This window comes from Sorex araneus, chromosome 1 (assembly GCF_027595985.1).
Source record: "Sorex araneus isolate mSorAra2 chromosome 1, mSorAra2.pri, whole genome shotgun sequence".
Lineage (NCBI taxonomy): Eukaryota > Metazoa > Chordata > Mammalia > Eulipotyphla > Soricidae > Sorex > Sorex araneus.
The window spans coordinates 292,450,342-292,475,609 of NC_073302.1; the positions used below are offsets into that span (position 1 = coordinate 292,450,342).

The 25,268-nt window shown below is 44.7% G+C and overlaps 1 protein-coding gene across 2 annotated transcripts in view; it reads right to left on the bottom strand.

The window, feature by feature from the left end:
- The window catches only part of NALCN (sodium leak channel, non-selective), a 330,676-nt gene that overhangs the window by 51,838 nt on the left and 253,570 nt on the right, over positions 1 to 25,268 (bottom strand). For both annotated transcript variants that reach the window (XM_055136147.1, XM_055135485.1), the window contains 8 exons: positions 24,243 to 24,316; positions 7,418 to 7,519; positions 6,878 to 6,947; positions 4,519 to 4,610; positions 4,284 to 4,406; positions 851 to 907; positions 501 to 621; positions 275 to 406 (listed from right to left, as the gene is read on the bottom strand). In XM_055136147.1, the coding sequence (XP_054992122.1) occupies positions 275 to 406; positions 501 to 621; positions 851 to 907; positions 4,284 to 4,406; positions 4,519 to 4,610; positions 6,878 to 6,947; positions 7,418 to 7,519; positions 24,243 to 24,316 (771 nt within the window). The remainder of the gene's footprint in view (positions 1 to 274; positions 407 to 500; positions 622 to 850; positions 908 to 4,283; positions 4,407 to 4,518; positions 4,611 to 6,877; positions 6,948 to 7,417; positions 7,520 to 24,242; positions 24,317 to 25,268) is intronic.

Consider the following 25,268-nt stretch of genomic DNA (forward strand, 5'->3'; position numbering starts at 1 on the left):
TAGGTAGCTTTATTTAGACCTCATTAATGTACCTCTAGCGTGTACAGGACTGTGTTTGATGTACCTGAACGCTAACAGAAATATGAGTGGATATTTTTCATATGCCTGAAGGCAATCTACATGCTTTCCCTTATGTGCCTACTTTATCTAAGAACCCCTTTATGGCTTCTAACCATCTGCAATCCTTATATCTTCGTCTCATACCACGAAATGCAGACAATTCTACAAAACAGCCACATTTTCCACTGGGGAAGGGGGGAAAGCAGAGACTTACAAGATAGATGAATATGTCCATTACTCCGCCAAAGTCCCTGATGACAGCAGTTGGAGTGAAGAATAAGCCATCTGCCATAATCTTCAGATTCAGCTCAATGCTCATGAATATCACAAACACATACTCAGCAATCTGAAACGGGTCAAGGCGGCTGAGTCACCTAGGATGCGGGAACAGCAGGTTGGCGCTGCCCCTCTGTGCTGGACACTGGCACCAACCGCCCTACCTGCAACGTCGGGGCGTGCATGACTCTGCGGAACGGGGACTCGAACATCATGGAGATGCAGGAGCAGATGGTGACGATGATCATGACCCAGTCCAGGTAGGTGACCAGTCCCAGCAAATCACTGCCAAGACCAAGGAGAGCTGAGAATGCAGAGACCGCCCGGCTGGCAGCCAAGAGCCAGCTTTGCCGTTACTGGGGTTCTAGGAAGGGGGTTTTAGGGATTTCCCCAGGGCTCTCCACTGGCCTATGGCAGAGTCCCGGGTAAGGAAGAATCTGGGGAAGCTTCCCATTTTTGTATGAAATGAAAGCGCCCCCCAGGGAAGCCGGGAGACCGAGCCGGCCATGCTTACTACAGTTGATGGTACTTGGTGCTTTTCACGGCCCCGGTGACAGGGTCAGTCTTAGACCTGTAAGAGAAAACAAAGAACCTTTTGCAACCTTGCATGCGTCTTCTCGCTCAGTGGCATCATACTTCTAGAAGACTCACTCACCTAACTACAGCCAACAGAGTCTATTGATTGAGAGAGTCTGTGGTTTACAATCATCGTTTCTCATATAATTCCAGCACCACGCCTATCCCCAGGGAACCCACTTTCCTCCCCTAGGACCCCAACACCTGACCCTCTCAAGCCTCCCCTGCCCACACACACACCACCTCAACTGCGTTGATTGGTTCTACCATTACTTTGCCTTTAGGCCAGCTTGCTGGGTATCTCTAAGTCCCAACTATAATACAGTAACACTCTACATCTGTCCCTGTCTTTCTGACTGACTTCAAGCCAGCATGACCTCTAGTTCCATGTCGCTGCGAATTGCGTGGTTTTGTTTTTAGAGCTGCATAGTATTCCATTGCATATGTATACCACAGCTCCCTGACCCATTCATCTCTAGAAACTTGGGATGTTTTCACTGCTGTTATCCTAAGGGCAGCGTCCTGGTGAGACGTGAACTCTCAACCACTACTGGTAGGAATGCCACCTGGTTCAGCCTTTATGGAGAGCAATATGGACATCTATGCCAAAAAATAGGCATAAAACTATTCTTCAACCCAGCGATACCACGTCTTTGCCTTATCTCTAAAATCTCCTTTTATCGCCTCAGCGACAGGTCCACTGGAACATGAAGTTAGCTGAGAACATTCCAGACAAGCAGAAGACTTTGCGACAGATGCTTATAAATGTCAAACTCTGTAGTTCTCCAGGTGCTTGGCTCATGACCCCACTCGATTTCTGACACGGTTCTCACAAATGTTAAATTTTCACTTTCTCTGTGTGACTGAAATGCAAGCATGTAAGTTTGTAAGTCTGTAACTGTACCTCACGGTGATTCATTTAAAAATAAAAAAATAATAAAAACTCAGACTCTGGGGTTGAAGCAACAGCACAATGGGGGAGATGCTTGCCTTGCATGCAGCTTCGATCCCTGGCACTCTGTGTGGTCCCCCAAGCCTGCCAGGAGTGATCCTTGATAATAGAGCCAGGAGTAAGCCCTGAGCACCACCACGTGTGACTCCCAAACAAAAATAAAAGCAAACAAACAAACAACAAAAGTAAAAGCACTCAGACTCTGCTCTAGCTGCTCCAGGACGGGACTCCTATTACTGAATTAAATGTTCATAACAAAGAAAAATTATTTTTAGCCAATCAAACATCGCCTCACTCAGATTTAATTAAGATCTGTGAAATAAGATTTGGGAGTGTGAGGGGCTGACTTGGACTTTGAGGAAGCCTGGGCTCAGTTTCCAAGGAAGCCCCCAATGGTCACGGTGAGGGGGGCACACTCCCAGTGCCAAGCCTGCCCTCCCAGCCCCCTTCCACACCAGCAGTGTCGCTGACACCAGGAGACAGAAGCATCAGTGAGGAGGAGAATTCGTGACCAGCCGTTAGCATGGCTCCCACAGGATGCTTCCGGATGGAAACCTGCAGGAAGTGCTCGAATCTAGAGTGACAGCCGGTGTCTGGGAGAAGCTGGCGTGTGCCCCAGGAGTTCCACTGAAGGCCTTTCTGAAAGAGCAGGACGAGCAATGGAGCAGTAGGTGGAGTTGCATCTGGGCATGCCCCTGTCGGCTTCCGGGCTTTCCTCAGTGGAAGGCGGGCGCAGGTGGACTCTCCTTGCTCTCACCAGTCTCCCTACTCCACAGATATTCCTCCTAGGAGTGCGGCAGCACAGACAGAAAACTCCTCCCCGCCCCAGAGCCTGGGCACCCCGGACAAGTCAGTCAAGGGGTCACAGACCAGGGTCGCCCACTGGGTGCTCTGAAGGGAAGGCTCAGGTGTCCATCTCCTTGGCGAGTGTGTGGCTGCTTCTCCCTGTGGCTTCCCCTTCCCCTTACAGATGTCTGTGAGCCCATTTTGTCATCATACAGGGACCCCCACCAGGTGGGGTAGGAGTCAGCCTGCAGACCCCGTCTGAAGGGAATCCTGCCTTTGCGTCCTCTGGGAGGCTGACCCTGCTCCTTTGAGAAACACATTGCTTCGCTCTTGGCGCTGGTGTCCAGAATGCATGCAGTTCACGTGGCCCTTCACAGGATGTGGGGTGGGAGGGGATCAGTCAAGAGTGTAGCGAACCCATGTCAGTTCCTACATCAGTTGATTGTTTGACTATTGATTGTTTAACTATTGACTGCTTGACTACTCTATTGATTGACTATTCATTGTTCGACAACCTTACTTTCGGTTTCTGTTTAACTATTACCACTTTATTTTTGACTGACTACTGTATTGAGTGTTTGGCTACTTTACTTTTGGCTTCTGTTTAACTATTGCCCGCTTTATTTCTGGTTTCCATTTAACGATTGCCTGCTTTATTTTTGCTTTCTGTATTAACCAATGGATTGTTTAGCTCAGTGCTGTGTTTGGCTTCTATAAATCTGCTTGCTTGCTTGCTTAGTGAACTTCCAAGAAAGTGGTGTGGTCCTTTCCTGCTTCTCATACTCAGGGCTGCCTCCCGGCCAGGCTGGGCTCGAGAAAGCAGTTAATAAAGGCTCCTTGATCTGAGATCAAATCGTGACTTGCTGGAGCGGTTTTGGGGTGCCTAGCCTATACCACTATCCCCATCTCTACATGCAGAGGCCTGTGACATGACAGATGATATGGTTGATGATCAAATGCTTCTTAAGGTCAACCATGGAGACCCATTTGCAGAGGCACTGGCCTCTGGATGCTGGTGACGGGGCACGATGCTTTCACCTTTTCTCCGAGACAGGTCTTCGGGACCTCTCCTGAAAGCTGTGCAAGACCAACGCTCCATGCCCTAGGGCTGCTGGTGACACTGGTGTGGGTCTATCCAAGTGCCACCGTCTCTGGGCTGGCGGCACCCTCATCCTCCTGCTGATTGCCACCAGCCACCGGGGTTTCTTTTCTCCCTGGTTGGCATGGAAACTCGGATGGGCATTCTCTGCTTCTAATACTATTTTGGGAGGGTGTTTTGACCCCCATGGAGTCTAGAAGAAGACGTGGGTCATGACCTTGGCAATGTCACTTCAGCTTCCTGTGGGTTGTACGTGGCCCGACAGGACATGGAGTTAGTGACCCGAGAGTGACAACTGGGCAACAGGTCAAACTCAGCATGTCCAGGTGTGGGGGGAAGGCGAGTTGCCTTTGTGTGTAGACTACTCACAATGCGAGTACTTGCGCCCCAGGCTAAGGACTTGGTTCTCCCTTTGGTCGGCCACTCAGCAAAGAGGAGCCGCCTGATTAACGAGCCCACAGGGTCTTTGGTGACCCCACTATGAGGATCCTGGTCTGCCCGCCACCCTCTCCCCGGCCGGGCGCGGGTGCTTACGCGTTGAAGCGTGCCCGCACCACCACTCTGCAGAAGTTCCTGAATCGATGCTCCCTCCCGACGATGAACAGGGGCTTGTCGAAGTAGGGATGGTTCTCCCGCAGCTCCTCCTCTTGCACTTTCCTACAGGGGGACGGGGCAGAGTCAGGCGACGGCAAAGCCCCCTGGTTCCCACAACCAGAGCCAGGAGTCCGGGTGCGGGGGGAGGGGCGGGGTGGGGAGGTTGTGCTGGTACCTTTTCATTTCAGCTTGCTCCTTCTTCTCCTGAATCATCTTTATTTCACTGTCTTCCCTTTGTGCATTGCGGTATCTCACAGTATTGGAGTGCTAGAAATACACACAAGGAACACAGCAACATAGTTTCTGTTTTGAAAGCCCCCCTCCAGATACTTTTTAAATATTCTATGTCTACAAATAGAGTTGCATGGTCATAGTCACCTTAGCAAGAGTATTTTTTGCCTCCAAAGAATGTTTTTTTTCCCAAGAAAAGCAAATTTTGATCATCTCTTAAGTACCATGCACAGTTCTAGAGTTTGGAAACTCCAGGCAAAACCCAAAAAATTTTTTAAAAATCCCTGTTTTTGTAGGACTTAATTCTAGAGCGAAGGGAGATAGGCTTTTGCATCCTCATGGCATGGCAGACAGACTAACATCAGAGTAAGTGACAGTGCTCCACGGTGGTGAGAGCTCCCGTGAAAACCCAAACAGGACAGAGTGCTAGAACATTCCTGCTTGAAACACAGGTGGGGATGGGTTCCCCTAAGAAGCTGCGGTGTCAGCCAAGACCCAGAGTATGGAAACAACTGCTATCTGAGAGTGTTTCCCAAAGGGGGACTGGCTGGGTGTAGACGCAGAATGGCCCGGTGTCATTGTGGACAGAGTCGCAGCACCGGGGGAGAGCGGAGGTGGCTGTGCTGGACCCGGACCCTCCTTCACTCCCGGGGAGACGGAGAGGCAGTGATGGAATGGCTTGATTGGTTCCATTCTCTTAGCCCACTTATACAAGCTCAGTCTAGGCCCAGAGCCGAACCCGGCACTCACTTGTGACACTATTGTCTGGACTGGCTTTCTCCCGGCAATCTCGACCGGGTGCAGCTACACGTGCATCTGGCCTGTGGGGGTGACCACCTCCAGCTTGGTCGCTCCTGAATTTTCCTGTGTTTTGCTCATGGCTCCATTTGATTCTCTGATCCACTTCACTTGTTGAGCATCGACCTTTCTTTCTAACATTCCCTACCCCCAAGTCCGTCCGTTCTTCCTTCCTTCCTTCCTTCCTTCCTTCCTTCCTTCCTTCCTTCCTTCCTTCCTTCCTTCCTTCCTTCCTTCCTTCCTTCCTTCCTTCCTCCCTCCCTCCCTTCCCTCTTCCTTCCTTCCTTCCTTCCTTCCTTCCTTCCTTCCTTCCTTCCTTCCTTCCTTCCTTCCTTCCTTCCTTCCTTCCTTCCTTCCTTTCTTCCTTCCTTCCTTCCCTTCCTTCCCTCTCTCTGTCCCTCCCTCTCTTTCCCCCTTCCTTTCTAACTTCCTCCCTCCTTTTCTCCCTCCCTCCCTCCCCCCTTCCTTCCTTCCTTCCTTCCTTCCTTCCTTCCTTCCTTCCTTCCTTCCTTCCTTCCTTCCTTCCTTCCTTCCTTCCTTCCTTCCTTCCTTCCTTCCTTCCTTCCTTCCCTTCCTTCCTTCCCTCTCTCTGTCCCTCCCTCTCTTTCCCCCTTCCTTTCTAACTTCCTCCCTCCTTTCCTCCCTCCCTCTCCACTGAGGAATCACTCCTGGCAGGGCTTGGGGGACCGTATTCCTTTCCAGGGATGGAACCCAAGTTGGACATGTACAAGACAAAGTGCCTTATCCATTGTACTATCTTTCTGGCCCTGCTCCTCTTGATTTCTTTATGCTTTTTTACTCTTCTCATAGCCCATAGCCAGCCTGTTGCAATCACAGAGAGAAGATGGAACCTGAACAGAAATCACTTAGCAATGAGGAAATACTTGTATGTTTGCTAATTTTCTCATTGGAAAGTGAGCCCCTTCTGCGGCTTACTTTCAAAAGGCCGAGGAAGACTCTCGGCCCTCCGATCTGTTTCTTCTCCCTGGAAACATCATAGGCACTTGGTAAATAATTACTGAGTTAGCAAATCAATGAATGAATAACCTAGAATCTAAAAAGAAAGTTCTTGTGAAAAATACCTTGCAGTCTTTGACAAGAAAACTTTCCCTAGAAATAAAATTTTACTTCTGACTATTTAAAGCTCTGAAAATTGTAGACAATGGATCTAGATTCAATACCTGGGAAGTTGCAAATATTCCAAGTTTATAATATGAATCATTTATAAAAAAATCTGTTTCTCAACTTCAAACTATAATATAGCTGATGCATCTCTTGTGTGTTTAAAGGAGCACAGGTACTTCTGGGGTTTTCTGGGGTACTTCTGGGTTTTCTGTCAATATTCAGTGGCTACCATTCTCTAGCTGGCAATTTCATTTGTTTCTCCAGTTCCTTCTGGCATGAAATGTTAAGGAGGCAGACAATTGTGTACACTGGAATTACCTTTTAATTCCAATGTTAGAAATAACCTTATTTCTAACATTCAAGCCTGGTTCAGAACTTACATCTTGAGTCAGTGTTTCCAGAGATTTCCCCCTGCTGATTCTCTGGCTGTTGGATCCATGTCTCAGTGACCTAAAACAATCACAACCCATTGGTCAACACAAGTCACCGTCACATTCTGACCTTCGAGCAATGACCTTCCTAAAAGAAAAATTAACAGTGCCGAAAGCATCAACCAGTGCTCGGAAAAAAAGGCTTGCAGCCTTGTCCGAAGGGATTGAATCCCATCTAATTGAATTCCAGAGATGTCCTCCTGGTTGGGCCAGAGAGAATGGCCACCACCCAGGAAAAGGTGATTACACGTTGGCGTCTGAGTGTGAGCCTGAGCACTGTCCCATCACCAGGGAGAAGTTGGGGTCCCTGGGCATGTTGGTCCTAGATCCCAGAATCTCTTGCTTTGCTATCTCTGCAGTCTCTTTGTCTCTGTCTCTGTCTCTGTCTCTCTGTCTCTGTCTCTGTCTCTCTGTCTCTGTCTCTGTCTCTGTCTCTGTCTCTCTCTCTCTCTCTCTCTCTCTCTCTCTCTCTCTCTCTCTCGTTTTTACCTGCGCTCCTGGCGGATATGATGCTGCACGCTGAGAATCGACCTTTCCTTTGCTGGCTGCCCCTCAAATGATCCGCTCAGCATGCGCTGTCGAGTGCAAGCTCTAAGAAAAAGAAGGGTGGGGGGTTGAGGCTAAGATAAATGCATGATCTGTGCGCCTGGAATGAATAATACATAAGTGCTCGTTAATCTTATTATTTTTAAGGAAACACCAATGATCAGGCAAAATGTGGCCAGTGACACGTAACTATAAATGAGCTTTCTCTGTCAAGCTCTGTGTCAAGCACGCTCATAACACAGAACTGGCGTCGTTCTAAAGAGCAGTCGGAAAATAAACAGAAAACTCCCTTTCCCCCCACATTTCTCTCCCCCAAACTGGAGTGTTTCTCTGAGGATTCTGTCAGCAGTGGGGCCAGTCAAACCACAGGTCCTCACGACATGGGTTTTAGCCTGGGAGAGTCCTTGTAAGAGCCTGTAGGGAAGAATATTTGGAAATTTGTACATGTCCAAAGGTCACGAAGCAAACTGTTCCTATAAAATGAATGATGTCTCTCGTTTCCATCCAGTTGTAGAATTTGGGTGGAATTTTGTCCACCCAGACCTCCTGAGATGACGAGGAGCCAAGATTTTTCAGACCTCCAGGAAAATCGGAAGGCCAAGTTAGAGGTGGACATGGTAGGAAAGAGAAGTAGCTGCGGCTGGAAGACCCTCGGCAGTTGTAGGCCTGTGGCTTACAGGTAACCAGCCACAAAATTATTAAAACTTATAAAAAACACAACACATGTTCTCATTAACCTATAACTGGGTTTGTGTTAATTTCCGATTTGCTAATGAGTGAAGACAATTGGGCGACTCAACACCTGTGGTGTGAATGACTTGGAGAGAAAACGAAATTCTCCTCCAAAAAGTCCTAACTGGAGACATCAGGAATTCACTTGTTAAAATAATCACGTGGAGAGAAAATAACACGCGCGAAGGGACCTGTGTTCCAGAAGTCACACCTTGGTGAACCAGATAAATGACCTGTGGGCTCAATTTTCTCATCAGTAACACGAGGAGACCCTGGGCTCCAAGATGTTCTGTGGATTTAAGATTCAAAGTCTTTATGCTATGCAAATCATACGATGCCATATTGGTTCAACCTGAACATGAACCACTGTCACCGCTTTACATTAATTTTCACATTTATGTTCTCTAAAATGCATTTCTAGATTGTCTTTGAATTGTATTATTCAAATCATAATTAACCTGGACTGCCTCTGGGTTACAATGTTCCAGGAAAGATCTATGCCTGTTTAGCATACTGAAAACACTTGCTCTTAGGGTACGTATTTAAGGACTTAAAATATTTTGGGTGCTGATGAAGGTATCTGTAAATAATTATACAAAAAATTACACAACTTTAATAAGTGCAATATAAGAAAGCCAAAATAATCACAATTCTTTGTTTAATGATCACCACAGACCATTTTCAGAAATAGACCAAGAACATGCTATTTATTTTATTTTTTTGTAGCACTGAGGATCAAGTCAGGAACTTATGCATTACTGCTGAGCCGTATCCCAGCCCTTAAGAAAGCATTCTATTAGATGAGCATTTATGACAGTGATCAATGGGACAGTAATTATTTTAAGAACTAGCAAGGGGTCACATTGAAAGCTGCACTTCTAAGCTAGAACAAATTTACAGAGTACAGCATGATACCAGTGACATATACTAAGAGATGTTTGTCAAACAAAGGATTGAAGAATATGAAGTCATCTTGAGAAAATCTATTCAGAGAACGGTGCTATTCTGGCCTAAAAATAAATAAACACCATGTGTGTAAACAGCCAAAAGACTTAATCTTCAGTCATCATCTTAGTAACCTTTATTGTTTTGTTACAACGATATCCTCTAAGTAGCTGAGACCTATTAGGAAACACGTACAGCTTGACTCAAATGCCCGTTGGAGCTGGAGGGTTTTTTTTTTTTTATTATGATGATGATGTTTGAAATGGGAGCCTGAACTGCTTTACACACTGATGGTAAAAGATGCTGAGCTCAGGCTCCACCAAGGACCTCAGAGACTGACTCCAGGGACAAAAATCTCTTAGCACCCAAGTCAAGGACCACATCTACGACCCTGCCGAGACCCTCTCCTTTGATGGACCGACATGCAGCCTCTGTAGAGGCTATGGAGAAAAAGGGCCCACGCTCCTTCTTCCACTCCCCGACACTAGCTGGCTATCTAGCTAGCTCCCCGAGAGGGGGAGAAAGCCCCTCTTGTCTTTGCCAGAGATTACTCCCCCCTGTCTGTGTCCCAGAGACTCAGAAGAGAGTGTGTAGGGAAACTCAAATTCTACTCAGCAAGGGAGTCCTGTGACTGGCGTGGGATGCTCTTTATCTGACTGGTCCCCTCACTGGGCAGGGGACCGGACTTCAGTTCTGTCCTGTAACCAGAAGCCTAGGCTTAACCTGACAAAAGGGCTGGGGGGGGGTGGGGTAGCCTTGTGGGTGCAGCAGTGGATCTCGTGCTTTGAATACTTGTAAGCTAACGTTTCATTCCTTGCCCCACCCACCCACACACGCATGCATGCACACACACTTATAGCCACCACTGAAATGTGTATAATACAAAAAACAAAATCACTTTAATGTACCCCCTCTCCCCATGCTCTTCTTTGTCAACGATACTGTTTGCCAATACACTTTCAAACTAGACAATGAGGGGTAGTTGGAGAATAAAGGTTCAGTCTAGCTCTGGGCCAGCTAAAACTTGTAATGGCTTCAGAGTTATGCCAAACATAAATCTCAGTGGTTTCAAGTGGAAATTGGTGGTTTTCAGTGGGTTGAGAGGACTCTGCCAAAGATCTTTCTGGTCTCAGGGTAGGGGCTGCTTTTTCTATTTCCTCCTTTCGCAGGGTGCCAGAGATACCCATAAAAGCTGAGCACAGCTGATGCAGACCAATGGGTCCCACCTGGCTTGGTGTGACGAGAGGTGTGACAAGGTCTCCCTGGATTTATATGAGTCCCTCTCATTCACTGGGATGACCCCCGCACCCAGCAGCCCGCCCCTAGCTCTTTAGAACAAGGATCCACAGCCTTCACCCTTTTGTCGAGTCTCTCCTGGGACCAAATGCTGCAATATCCCAGCCTTTCCTTTGAAGGTATCAGTGGTTTCATCACTGTCATCACTGTCATCCCGTTGTTCACCGATTTGCTTGAGCAGGCACCAGTAACGCCCTTTTCTAAGACTTGCTACTGTTTTGGGTATATTGAATATGCCACGGGTAGCTTGCCAGGCTCTCCGAGAGGGACAGAGGACTACGACTAGAAAACTCCAGAGGTATATGCTGAAAGCTCAGGGCTATCTTCATCTAGGGGGTTTCTGTACAAAGAGTGGGTGGACACAGCTTTGTGAGGTCCGGAAGCAGGTCCTCTCCTCTGACTCCCCATAGAACCAGTGATGCAATGTTCTTAATGTGTGAATCTGGCCCTCCTGTCATTTCTGTGCAAAAGAGAAAGATGGGTCAAGGCAAGTGGCAGGGGAGGCCTGTCGGAGGCAGTGTTCTGGGATGCTCTGAAGGCTGCTTTATTTCCCTTCTGAGTCCAACAGAGCATTGCATTCAAATGAACATCCTCTCCGGGCACTGTCTCCAGGATAGCTCCTAACCCCTATTTACTTGCAGTAAACTTTCCATGAAAACCCTGGTGATGATGCGGAAAAAGCAACCTTTCTAGAGATACATAAATCCATCTAAATGAAAACATATGGGAACAATCTAATTACAATTATACAAGGAGACTCTTGCCAAAAATGAGTTCCATACAGATGAGGGAAGGAATTTGGATGGTATAAATCCAGGAGGAAGGGAAAAGGAGCAAAACCATGGAAAGAGGATGCTTAATGCTCCTATCCCAGGGCAGGTGAATGTGGAAATGGTATAGAAAGGCCCCCATTAGGGTGCTTTTTCATAAATAAAACATTTCCTATATAAGCCATTGCCACATTCCTTGAGCAGGTAAAATATTTTGCTATTTAGGAAAATCATAGGCTTTGTCAGAAATCACGGACTTCAATATGGCAAGGAGGAGATTATATGCTTGTGAATACGATATGCTCAGATGGATGCATGACAAGAACTTTCTGTATTATTCTTAAAGGAAAATATAGTTTTATTCTATACAAGCATATAGACAGACCCAGTCTATGTTTTAAGATGAGATATAGAATGACAGAGTCTTTGCTTTAGATGGGTTCTGATAAGTAACAGTGAGAAATCATCATTCGTCCCATGAAAAGCAAACACACAAATCCTGTTATGTGTCCCATAGCATGTGATTAACCAACTTTGGAGAATGCTTACAGCATGTTATCACTTTATCTCCCTAAGCAGAAGTTGAGTTCTTTAGGGAGGTTTGAGGCATGCCAAACAACTCCATTTTACTGAACTTTTAACTGGGAAAAAAATCAACTATTTACAGACTGGCATGGACCTGTTTATAGCATAACTCCAAGAACAAAGCAAATAAATTTCTTTTCCTGTTTCTGCTCTTCATTGTAGTCAAAGTCAGCTTTACTCGGAGAGAATTAATTTATAGTCTATACCTGATCCTTGTTCTTGGTCAACAAAACTTCTACAATCCCCTTTTTCTTTTCTTTTCTTTTTCCTACCAAATCCCTCTAAAACAGAGATACCTGCTGCCCAGATTCCCTGAGCACTGTCAAGGGTCATCTCTGAGCACTGAACCAGGAGTAATCCCTGAGCAGAAAATGCAAGGAAAAAAATAGAGAGAAAAACGTAAGTTTAGAACTACACCTATGTGATCTCTGCTTGGGAACCTTAGTTACTACATCTTAGGCACACGACAGGCTCCATGCCTCGCGTGCCAAATATGGAGAACAGGAACACCTTTCCTACACGCTTCATAGGGAGCTGGAAGGCTCAACTGAGGTGAGTATGAACATGCTCTAAAATCCAGACACTTGGGGCCGGAGCTATAGGACAGCGGGTAGGGCGTTTGCCTTGCACACAGCTGATCCATGTTCGATCCCCAGCATCCCATAAGGTCCCCTGAGCACCTCCAGGAGTAATTCCTGAGTGCAGAGGCAGGAGTAACCCCTGAGCACTGCTGGGTGTGACCCAAAAAGAAAAAAATATCCAGACACTTAAATCTTAGTTATTCCTTATTTTTCTGTCTTTCGGTCAGGAGGGATGTTCCAACGTGTTGCAGATAGAGCAGTGTTTGCGGAGAAGGTTGCTCTGAAAGGTGATGGCTGTCGTGGCTGGAGCTGCAGCCCTGCGAATGGCATCTGTGTCCACTCGCAATTAGCGTATTGTTCACTCAAGCGATACGTTTTCAGAAATAAACATCTTATTGGGTGGAGGCCATTTCTTTAGACGGTGCTTTGAGAACCCCACCTTAAGTAACTTGCTTCAAATGAATAGAGGCAAACAGGTAAGGGACGGGCTCTTGTGACTCAATAAATCAGTGTTTTCCTCCGCCTCCTCACTCTCTCTTGCTCTCATTTGCTCCGAGGAAGCCGGGGTCATTTGGGGAGATGATCTCTGGGGAAACCCACTTCTTTGAACCGAGAGCAGACTGACTTAGAACACTGTTTACTTTAGAAATCCAGGGTCAATTCTCTTCAAATGTAAGTTACTAGAGCCTGGCAAGTGCCAAAGAACCAACCCCCCCGCCCACCATCCACAGGATCCCTCGCACCTTAGTTCTACCCCTCCTTCCCCGTCTGGTAGCCCCGCGTATCGTCAGAATCCACGTGGTAATTTAAATTTGCTTATACTTGTTTCCTTTGTTTCTTTATATCCCACATGTAAGTGAAATACCAGTTATTTGTCTGTCCTTGTAACTTACATTGTTTAGTACAATAACCTCTACTCCTTCCATAATTTCATCTTTAAAAAAATAGCCGAGTAGTACTCCATTGTATATAACTATATTTTTTTGTTTTTTAATTTTTTTTGGTTTTAGAGGCACACCTGGAGATGCTCAGGGGTTATTTCTGGCTTTGCACTCAGGAATTACACCTGATGGTGCCCAGGGGACCACATAGGATGCTGGGTATTGAACCCAGGTTGGCTGTGTGCAAGACAAGCATCCTGCCCATTGTGCTATTGCTCTGGTCCTATAACCATAATTTCTTCATCCACACATCTGTCATGGAGCACTTGGGTTATTTCCACATCTTAGCTATTATAAATACTACTTTGATGAACAGAGACATGCAGGTATGTTTTCAACTCAGTGCTTTTATGCTCTTTGAAGAGATATCTGCCTGCTTACCTGGTAGATTTATTTCTAATATTTTGACAAACTTTCTTAGTGTTTTCCACACAGAGTGTGCGTCTCCAAAGATGACATACAGATGTCAAACGGGAATGTGAGATCCACCTCTTGAGGAATCAGAGCACGTGGCCCTCCAAGGTAGTGAAGAACGAGGCCCCCAGTCACTAAACCTCACTAAAAACCAGAGAGTGGGCAGGAGGCTCAGCGCTTCCCATTCAAATGGCCCCATGAGGGGCCAAGCAGGAGCTGGCCTTGCACCTGGCTAACCCGGGTTTGATCCTCAGCACCCCTAAGGCTCCCCGAAGCACCACCAGGAGCGATCCCTAAGCACAGAGTCAGATACAAGTCCTGAGCACCGGTAAGTGAGCCCATCCCCCCGACCCCAAACAACCCTAGAGTCAGACATGGAGATCCAAGTGCTTTGGACCTATTTCTAAGGGGAAATTTGAGATCATCTTGTGTTGTCCGTTTACATTTGGGGGGCACACCCCCAGAGGAGTAAGTGCTTACTCCCTCAGGACTTACTCCTGGCCCTGTGCTCAGGGATTACTCTTGGTGAGACTATGAGGTGCTAGAGAGCAAACCTGAGTTAGATGCTTGCAAGACAAACGCGCTAGCTGCTGTACTATGCCCCCTCCTGGTGTTGTTTAACTCACAAAGTTTCAGAGCAACTTGGAACACAGCAACAGGAAACCATTACTGTCGTGATTACCAGGTCTTCAAACTACTTCAAGAGCCTGGAAAGAGAATTGAGGTCGGATCCCAGAGTGCCTTGCACAGGCCTAGCTCAGCTGTCCTTCTGCGCCCGCCTTGCCACCTCAGGAGTCCCTCTCTCCAGGACACTTTCTCGAGTCTTTCAACTCTACAGACACGCTGTGCTCCCGAGAGTCTCAGAGCACAGGGTCTGGTTCTGTGTTCCTCGATCCCCTCTCGGCCTTGTATACACGGGGTGTTCCATAATATTTGCTAACTGAACGAATCTTGGATTTCTGTGAAGGTCAAATATTTTACTCCCGTTTTTGATCACGTCCTGTTTACAGAGCACAGAACAACCAGACAAACAGAGCCGGAAGCACACTTTGTAAGAGGGGAAGTTTAAGAATCATTTGAGGGCCAGAGTGATAGATAGTACAGCGGGCTGGGCATTTGCCTTGCATGTAGCCGACGTGGGTTTGATCCCTGGAATCCCATATAGTCCCCTAAGCATGCCCAGGACTAATCCCTATGCCTACAGCCAGGAGTATGCTCTTAGCATCACTGGGTGTGACCGAAAAACATCCCAAAATCAGAGTGTTTCTTTGATTTCTTTTAGGCCAATCAAACCATGCGTTGTAGAGATGAGATGCTAGGGCTGTAAGACTTTGTTCTTGGAAAACACAACATTTATAAATATCTTATCTATGTCAGATGTCAAATGTATTCTGGAAAATCTGCAAAGCCACGAGAAGTTGGGATGAACTCACTTCAGTATCCGAAATGAGAGAGCTGATCTACCCCTGGAACATCCCTTGTCTGAACAGAGATATTGGTCACTTACAAGAACAAAGGACTGAGGAGTTAGAGATTTTTAATACTTAACCGGTGAATAGTGGGCTGCCTGTATGAGTGAAATGACCCAGGGAGTATGGGCCCACTCAGAAGGCACAGCACCTCAATGTTTGCCATTTTCAATTTCTCTTTAGAATCTAGATACCTTTGTTTTCCCCTCAGAATAGATAATGCCATATTCAGGGAAAAAATATGTATTTTCTGCCTAGAAAAAAAGCAAAATTACAGGAGAACCTTGGGAGGAGGTCAGGTTTTATTTCAGCAGGAAGAGCAGCAGAATCTCTCAGGATTAGGACCTCCAACCTCTTTGCTGTCCCCCTCCATCAAGGCAAGTATCAGAAGGCCAGTTTTTTAGAAACTCCATCTAGTTGCTTAATATAAAAATTAAAAATAAAAAGAGGCCGGTCTGCCTGGCTTCTGGAACCAGGAGGCACAGGCCTTCAAGTGTCTGGTGAAAAATAATGAAGTCTTTTGTCTTGTGTGAGTGAGGAAATTCCCCATTATGCAGGCATATGTAATCCCTTTATTTCTTCTCCCTGGAGGAGAATTACAGCCAAGCATTTTCCCTTCCCCAGTTGGGGTTAATGCTATGCCCTCTCTACCTTTGAAAGTAAAACAAGACCAGGACCCCTGATGATGATTCAAATGTGGGAATATTCTTCAGCAAACACACATTCCCAGTTGCAAAAATATTACCCCTGGTTTCTTGCCAAGCCTTTGAAAAAAACATATGAAAGATTGATTCTCTCCACCCCCAACCCCCTGCTCTGCATTGCCTTTGTGATGTGGAATTTCAATCACCCCTTCCCTGACAACCCTTCTATGATATATATATATATATATATATATATGTATATATACATATATATATCTTTTATGGAGTTTGAGGGAAGAGAATGATGTCTTAAGAAATTGTCACTATTTTTCTTGACATTTCTCCATCTCAAATATTTTTAATATGGCTGAAAGATACGACTACAAGAGGGATCTTTGGAGCTTTATTAGCCCTTAAACACCACTAGTTGTTTGTAGAAAAGAGTGGCGGGGGGCGGGGGGAACTCGGATTCTTTCTTCTCTGTCTCTATGTCTTCTTTCTTGACGTTCCCGAACAAGGCTGTGGGGGAAACTGCATTCCGCAGTGTGAGAGAGGGCCAAGGAGTCTTCAAATGATGCTCCTCATTCTAGAAGTTTGGTTACAGATACCATCTGGCATTCGGTGTAATTACCATCTAAAGGAATCGCAATGTAGTTTTGCAGAACCTGAAGTTCAGGGGATCTTACGGAAACCTCACGCCCCATGAGATAATGCACTAGAAAGCTTTATCAGATGTTGGTTAGTAGGACGTAACCGCAGTCAGCAGGGAAACAGTCCTTCAGAGGTAATTATGTCAAATTCTGTAGAACGGTGCCAAAGAAAGAATAATGAGTGTTTCCTGGAAGCAGCTCTCACCCGACTTCCTCCTTCCGTGACAGGGAATCTCAGGCACCCGGACAACAGAAGATCCCGGGGGGCCAGGGGTCTTGCTGAGGCAAGGAAGAAGCTGCCTTTCTGCCCTAGAGAAGAGCCTCCTGTGTGAGCCAATCTGGCCAAGCACACGCATACACGGCAGTTCCCGAGGCAGGTCAGTCTTATGGTCCTGGTTACTCCCGAGAATGCAGAACCACACTGGTGACCAGACCCTCATCGTGGGTGAAAAAATACAAGAAAACTTAATGTCTTAATCTGGGTCCAATAAGTAAAAAGGAAAACGAAGTCCTGGGAATTTCATAGCCTTAGAGCAACTCTTACAATTCAGCAGATGAAGGTGTCTGCAACCTGACATCTGTCATTCACTGAAGTTCAAAGTTAGTAATCCAATGACTGAATCAGAAAATGCAAGTTACAGTGCAAACACTGCAATTTTAAATTCTAACCAAAGCAGGTATTTGCAAATGCGACATAAACCATATGAACCGATTGTTCTACAGATGTGGTTTTCTTTATTATTTCTTTACCCCCCAATGACAAAGCAGTAAAAGGAAAACCATCATTCTGGGGCTTATCTAAAAATAATCTATAAATCAGATACATCCCAATGACTCAATAAAATATATATTTTTGGCCACACCCAGCTGTGCTTAGGATTGAATCCTGGCTGTGCTTGGGGTACCATATGGGTTGCCAGGGATTGAACCTGGGTCAGCTGCCTGCAAGGCAAGTGCCCTACCCATTGTACTATCTCTCCAGCCTCTAAAATGTAATATTTTGATAACCACAATTCAGGTGGTGAAAAAATCCAGATTTTTGTCTGAGACATTTTTACTGTAAATGTCTCCCAATACCTAACTTATCTGGAATCATTATCTTGTACATCTGAAACTAATATATTAGATGTCAATTATATTTCAGTATAACATTTTTTAAGTTCAAGGAAAGGAAATTGGTTATTACAACACTATATATAATTTTGCTTTAATCAGGTTATTTTTAAAAAATATTCATTATTTTATGTTTCATACCAATGTATTTGCTCACAGATCTTATCTCTGGTTTTAGTGATCCGAATACATTGTTTGCGTCTATGTCTTAGTCTCTGTCTCTAGGTAATTGCCACAAAAGTCACAAAAATGATTTTTGAGGGCAGGGATAGGCCAACCCTGGTAGTGCTGGGGGCTTACACCCAGCTCTGCTGCCAGTGATTCTCCCTGGCAGTGTTTGGGACACCATATGTGGTGGGGAGGATAAAACTGGGGTTGTCTGCATGCAAGACAAGTGCCTTACCCGCTGCACTATCTTTCCAGACTCAAACAGTCACAAGATATGTTCTGGTTTTCTTTTGTTTATGACTCATCCCTGTGGTTCTCAGAGCCTACCTCTGACTCTCTGCTGTGGGATCACCCCTGGCAGTGCTCAGGGAATCACAGGGGATGCTGGGAATCAAACCAGGGTGGGCTACATGCAAAATAAGTGCCTAACCCCTGTACTAGCTCTCCCTCACCACCAAAACTTAATAAGGAAAACCAACAACTAACCTTTCTCAATCAGATCAGATAACTATCCAAAGTAAGACTTCATATTGAAACTGCATTAATATTTAATATCGAACAATCTTTGTTTTGGCAATCTAGTTCATCCCCGAGATTTTTTCAGCCTCTTTTTTCTCATCTTTCTTAATGCTGTCGTACTGGGGGCTCTTTCAGTGACAGGTGAATGAGGCCAACTGTTGTTACTGTTGTTGGCATATTGAATACGAGACGGGTAGCTTGCTAGGCTCTATATTAGTTTCAGATTACATCAGAAGACCTTGTGGCCGCCCACCAACTAGATGGTCAGATTTCTTCGTCAAATCTTTGAATGAACGATTTGAGGCTCTTCCTGTTCCTGGAGCAAGCAGATGTCATTGGGCTGCACTAGCTTGAGACAGGGACAAGTGGAGACGTTACTGGCACCCGCGAGAGCAAATCGAAGATCAATGGGACTACAAGTGATACAAGTGATCGAACAATCGATGAGCAACGGGATGACAGTGACAGTAACAGATCTAAGCATAGAGTCAATATCAGTATAGTACCTTGGTATAAACTGCATCAGCTGGAAAAAGATGATCCCTCTTATTCTGGATATGGTACTATGGCAGGAGGTGAAGGCTGGGGTGTGACACACATTGGCAGATAAGGAGAGGGTTGAATTTCAGCTTCTAACTGCCCCTTTGACCTGCCAACTTTGTGTAACACTATATATATATATACATATATATCTGTATACAATATATATACACACATATATCCATATGTGTATACATATGTATATATATGTGTGTGTGTGTATACATATATATTGCTCCAAAACAAGGGATACTTTTGTCAACACATGATATGGGGGTTGAGAAGGGGCCTGTGATCCACGAGCAGAGAGTAGTGCCTCGTGCCTGGCTTCAGAGTGGCACGCAGGGTTTGGTTCTGGCCCCCCTGGCTCTCTTAGGGGTGAGGCAGGGGTGAAGGAGTGGGACTGGGCTCAGGTAAGACACTTAATTTTCCAGAGTCTAATTTCTTTGTTCGAGTCCAGTGGTACTTAAACTGGCAGGGCTGCTAAGAGCACCCAGAGGAAGCCCAGGTGGAAACGGGCACCTAATCTAGCACAGTCAGCCCCTCCCCAGTCAAGAGGAGGACCTGGGTGCCGCACTGTCGGGGCATGTGGCTCTCTCTGCCCCAGCGGTCGCCAGCTGTGGTTGGCATTGGCTACACTGATCCCAGGGTATGGGGTCCCGGGGAAATTTCTTACCCGCTCGAAGAGTCAGCTTGAGCCTCTTAGACCTGGGCATAATAATAGTATCTTTCCTGCTTGAATGTGTTGTGCAGATGAATGGGATATACAGACCAGCTGACATCTCATGTGGTTCTTTTTTTTTTTTTTTTTTTTTTTGATTTTTGGGTCACACCCAGCGATGCTCAGGGGTTACTCCTGGCTTTGCACTCAAGAATTACTCCTGGCAGTGCTTGGGGGACCATATGGGATGCCGGGGATCGAACCCGGGTCGGCCGCGTGCAAGGCAAACGCCCTACCCGCTGTGCTATCGCTCCGGCCCCTCATGTGGTTCTTAATAAACTTTAATTACTGATTCTTTTCTCAGCCTTCCTTTCTGCACACCTTGATCTTCATGTCTATCAGGCATGGATTTTTTTTTTCACAAGCACAACGAAATATGAGCACAGGTGTGAGCACTGGGGTTGTTGTTCACTATGTGGAATATTTTAGACAAATAATTTCAATTGTTAAAATCACTTAGTAAAGGAAATGTGCTTATGCTGTGTATGGATTTTCCTGTTACTACTGTGTCCAGAAAACTAGAGATTCAGTGAAGGCTTCTATATCTGACTAGTGTTTTAAATATTTTGTAAGGGTAGATGTGAACTCCTTGAGAGAATGTTTGGTGTCTCTGAAAAAGCATTAGAAGATGTTACAGAAGCATTCTTGGATGCATGACGTTTTTGGATCATTTTCTTTTGGGAAGAAAATCTCAATAGTCTTTATATGTATTTAAGTAGTATATAAGTTGCATTTGTGGTCAATAAAAATGATTTCCTTAAAATCAAAAGAAAAACTAGCTCTACAGAAGCCATTAACTATATTCAGTTTCTCTGTAGTCAGAAGCATTCGTCTGAAGACTATTCCTTCGAGTTAAGACAATTATTAATACATATTTATGGCAAGGAAAATGATGTCATCAATCCCAATATCAGAATGCAAATATTAAACCAGATAGAGCATCCCAAAGCATCATACAGATGCCATATAACTAGTGATCAACCAGCAGCAATCACTCATGGGTGGGGCTTCGTATAACAACAGAAAGTGTGTGCTTCTTCTTTTTCTGAATGTATAATTATTTTGTTGTGATTTTTCTCTGTGCATTCAGCCTACAAGTAATAAAGACGTATTTATGCTCAATTGTCAGGGCTTTGCATTAGAGTCATGGGTAGAGATACAGAAGCTTTTGAGAGTATACTACCATTTTTTTTTGTTTTATCTGATGTTGTGGAATATATTTTTAAACTTTTCTTTAGTGGAGTTGAATAATATGGTGATTTTAACAGCAGAAATTTAAATAACAACCTTGAATTTTATAACTTAATTGGTGGGATGGACTGGAGCGATAGCATAGCAGGTAGGGCACTTGCCTTGCATGCAGCTAACCCGGGTTTGATTCCTCTGATTCTCTTGGAGAGCCCAGCAAGCTACCGAGAGCATCTACCCCACACAGCAGAGCCTGGCAAGCTACCCGTGGTGTATTTGATATGCCAAAAACCAGTAACAACAAGTCTCACAATGGAGACGTTACTGGTGTCCACTTGAGCAAATCGATGAGCAATGGGATGACAGTGACAGTGACAATTAGTGGGACTTACTTTCTTTCAAAATTCTTTCCATATAAATCTTGAAAAAAATGCACATGTGGCTAGGGAAATGGTTCAACAGTTGAGGACATGCCTTGGATGTATGAGTTTAGTTCTGATGACTGGCAACACACACAGACACACAGAGATAAATACAGTTGCTCATTTTTGCCAAAGGAGTCATTTTGCCAAAGTCACCTGTGATCAAGTATAATGAGAATATTTCAAAATCCTGTCAAATGAACCATTTTATTTCTCATTAGAGCTCCCAAATACAGTCCAAAATTCACTTTTAGATCTCAAAGTATCTGTTAAGTTTTAGAAATTCAAAGTAGAAGAACATAAATTGGGAATGAGTTCTTACCAAAAAATTTTAAAAAATGACTTTACTGAAGATTCAAATATCTCAGATTTCATGAGACATTTTCTTTTGGAAAAAACATTTCCTGTGTGGGTCTGAAGTGGCACCAAGCAAACTCCTGGCCAGGATAATGCAGCCTTCATTCCTATGGAAGATGGAGACTCAGAAATGTGGGTCTTGACAACTGAGATTCTGGTCAGTTCTACGGCTTATTAACCAGAAGCAAGAATGTAAGGCCCCTCCATCACAAGAACAGCTACCCATTTTGGGAAATTCTTGTCTAGGATTTTTAAAATTTTTGCTTTTTGGGCCACACCCGGAGATGCTCAGGGGTTACTCCTGCCTCTGCACTCAGGAATTACTCCTGGCGGTGCTCAGGGGACCATATGGGATGCTGGGATTTGAACTCAGGTTGGCCGAGTGCAAGGCAAACGCCCTACCCGCTGTGCTATGGCTCCAGCCCCAGTAAAGGAAGAGACTTTGAGCATTGTTGTAAATGTGCTTTTCTCTAGAGAGAACACTGCAGAGTCTCACATATCCCATACACTCAAGTTTTTGATGCCGGATCATTATGGAGACGACTTTCATTATCAATCCACCAACTACACATGAGAGAAAAACAATTCTAATCTTATCTTTCAATTCAAATAACCATGTTGGCACATGTTCACTTGCTGCCACATTGCTTCCAAACTCCGAGCCTGCGGGAGCTGAATTACTGGAAGGATGTTTCCCACAAATTGGTCACCCGACAGGAAACCAAGTGCCATGGGACCAAGAGGGAACTCTGTATCTGGTCACCCAGGGATTTTACGTGGTAGACAGACTCATAATAGTGTCCCCATGGTTTCAGAGGGATGAGGGGCAGTTTCTTCTTGGATTTGGAAAGAGAAAAAGGGAAGAAAGTGGAAAAGAAAAAAGTGGAAAGAAAAAAGTGGACGATGAGATGAAGAAAAGTTCCTAGGCCGAGAAGAGTGAGACTCGGAAAATCATAGTCTCCCAAGTGTCTTTGCTGTGCTCTGGAAGTGTCTGGGACCCCCATGAGCACATTCTCCGTGGCTGGATGACAATTATTCCAGAAAGGGTCGTTCTGGTTCTTGAACTGGCAGGTAGATTTGGGACACAGGCTTTGGCGAGTACAGTTCCAATGGGAGTGCTTTCTGGCTTGAGGTCAGTGTCTTCCCTCGGAGTCAAGCCCGGGCTGGACCAGCCATCCGGACCCAGTGCCTAACCTGCTTTTGTGAGCAGGGAAGAATCCCAGGGAGTGGGGGCGAGCTTGAAGCACCTGGGAGGTCCCCCTAGGTATTCCTGTTCAGGAGAATTACAACCTGAGGAAAGATCCTGAAATCCTAGGCAGTGCTCAAGTTCAGTCTTGCAGCATTAGATGATGGGAATAAGCCAGTTGGAGACCAAAGAAAAGTGAGGCACGAGTGCTGTCTATTTTCCTAGAAATATCTCCTTTTCTGTTTTAAGGAGACTTTTAGATTCTTCCCATTCAGTTCCCTGCTGATAACATACAAGTTCAGGGATTGTTTAAGCCCAACCCATAAAAGGTATGCTAACACATACTCAACTATATGTTTAGCTTATTCTTCAACATAAAATGGCAAATACATAGAATATTATTTTGTTTGGTTAGGGTAATTTTGTCATATAAACTCCAGGTAATGTTACAAAGTAAAAATACTTTCTCATATCATATATACTTAGCCATTATTTTCCCATTACAGTTATCCAGGTTATAGTGATATATATGTATATATATATCAATATCTCATATATATGTGTGTATATATATATTTTCTGGTAAAAATTAGTTATGGCCAATTAATCCTATGAACAGAGATGGACTAGAAGAGTATCTTTTTCCCTTTGGTACAAAGTTGTAACTAGCTTCTTAGTATAAATTTACCTTGTTAGCTCTAAATTTTTAAGTTTATCATTTATGTATGACAATGAGTATATGCCCAAATGATATTCCAAATGCCCAGGACTTTTTGCAATGATTTTGGTACTCTGCATTGTAAGATATCTTACAAAATACTCAAATGGCACTCTAAAGTGGAAGTTTTGATTCTTATAATTAAAAATGTATTCAGAGTAAATAATAAACATTCCTTTGTGTCATCAGGGCCAGAGCCCAGGGCCTCACATTTGAAATGCGTATACTCCACTGCTGAGACACATGCCTGATTTCACTAAAACCTTTAAAATTTCATTTTATACTAGAGGGTCCCAAATTTGCCTGCCTACTGGCCCGTTTTCAGAAAGAAAATTACTCAGCTCTCCCCTGGACATCTACCCTCTTAAGGGAACAAGCAGAAGATCCCTTCCAATTTCACCCCAGGCTACTCCTGCCCCTCCCCCCAGACCTGCAATCACTCCAGTGAGCTCTGAGGAGATCATCTCCCACTTTGGGAATCACTCTTTTAAACTGTGATTTGTCCCTTGGCTCTCACAAAAGACATAACACTTGGATGAATCACTGTGAAATCGTTCACCTTCTTTGTAAATGCTCACACTTAGAATTCATATTCAATGCACAAAAAGCAAAAGAAATGCCATTTGAACTAATAAAACGTGGATCTTTCAGGAAAAACATATAATTGACATTATTTGTATATACATCAGCACCCAAATCTACTAACAGAAAATCCATCTTGATATTCAGAAAATTAGCTTATTAAAAGTATTTGTTTTGTTCAATATAATCATATTGCACTTAAACGTCTACACATTTAATGGTGTTACCTTAAGATCTTAGTGACTGCGGTCTCCTTTTCCAGAAGATTCCTTGCCCTGATGCTGAAAACAGACTTCCGCAGCTGAAAAATTACAAGTATGGCCTTAGCTTTGGAATGTAAAGTCACGACATACTGGTGAATCATCAGATGCACGAAACAGATCATTAAAATATTAAACACACCTTTCCCCCCCACTACACACTAAATCAAATCACAAATTGGTTCTTTTAATTTTATTCTTCAATATTATTTTTATTCGGGCAGGGGGCTCTGTAAGCTCACTAGCAGGGGCATCACCTTACATCTGAATATAAGTTGTTCTGTTTCCAAAGACTAAAACATGGAAGTGGAACTGTGTTCCTGATCATTATTGACCAGCAAAGGCTTCCCAAACCCACATACATCTGCATTCCAGTTCTTGGTCTATGACTTCATTCTACTCTGGATGATGAGTTTAGGAGCTGTTTGGCCTGCCAGAAGGGAGACAAATGAAATAAGCTCTCAAGAGATTTTCCACATGGACTTGATTGAAGGGGACTCAAAGAGAGAACAAGTTCCAGAGGTGGATTTCCTAAGCAGAAGGTACATTCCCCAAACACTCTGTCCTGCTGAAAGTAACAGGAGCCAAGTAGAACGCCAGGGAGCACTAAACGGACAGGGAAGCCATCCTCAGAACAGCGTGAGCGAGTAGGACTTGAGTAGGCAGACCCAAGACAATCATTGAGCAATGATGGTTCACTCTGATCCGTAGGTTAGGCCAGCTAAACTGCAGGAGATATTCATGACTACTGGAGATAGGGCATAAATAGCATTCCAAGTTTTGGCCCTCTGAAATGGAAAAATTGAGTATAATCCATGATTGTATCAATCCCAAGGTGTATAGAGTAGATGGTGCAGAGGGGAGATGAAGGAGGGGTTAAGATGGGTTGCAGGACTTCAGTGGAGGAGATGAGGCTGCCTGGATGAGTCACAGAGATGTCACTGAAGAAGGGGAAGTTCTGTTGGGTTTTGGTAGATGGTTCAGAGTCTACAT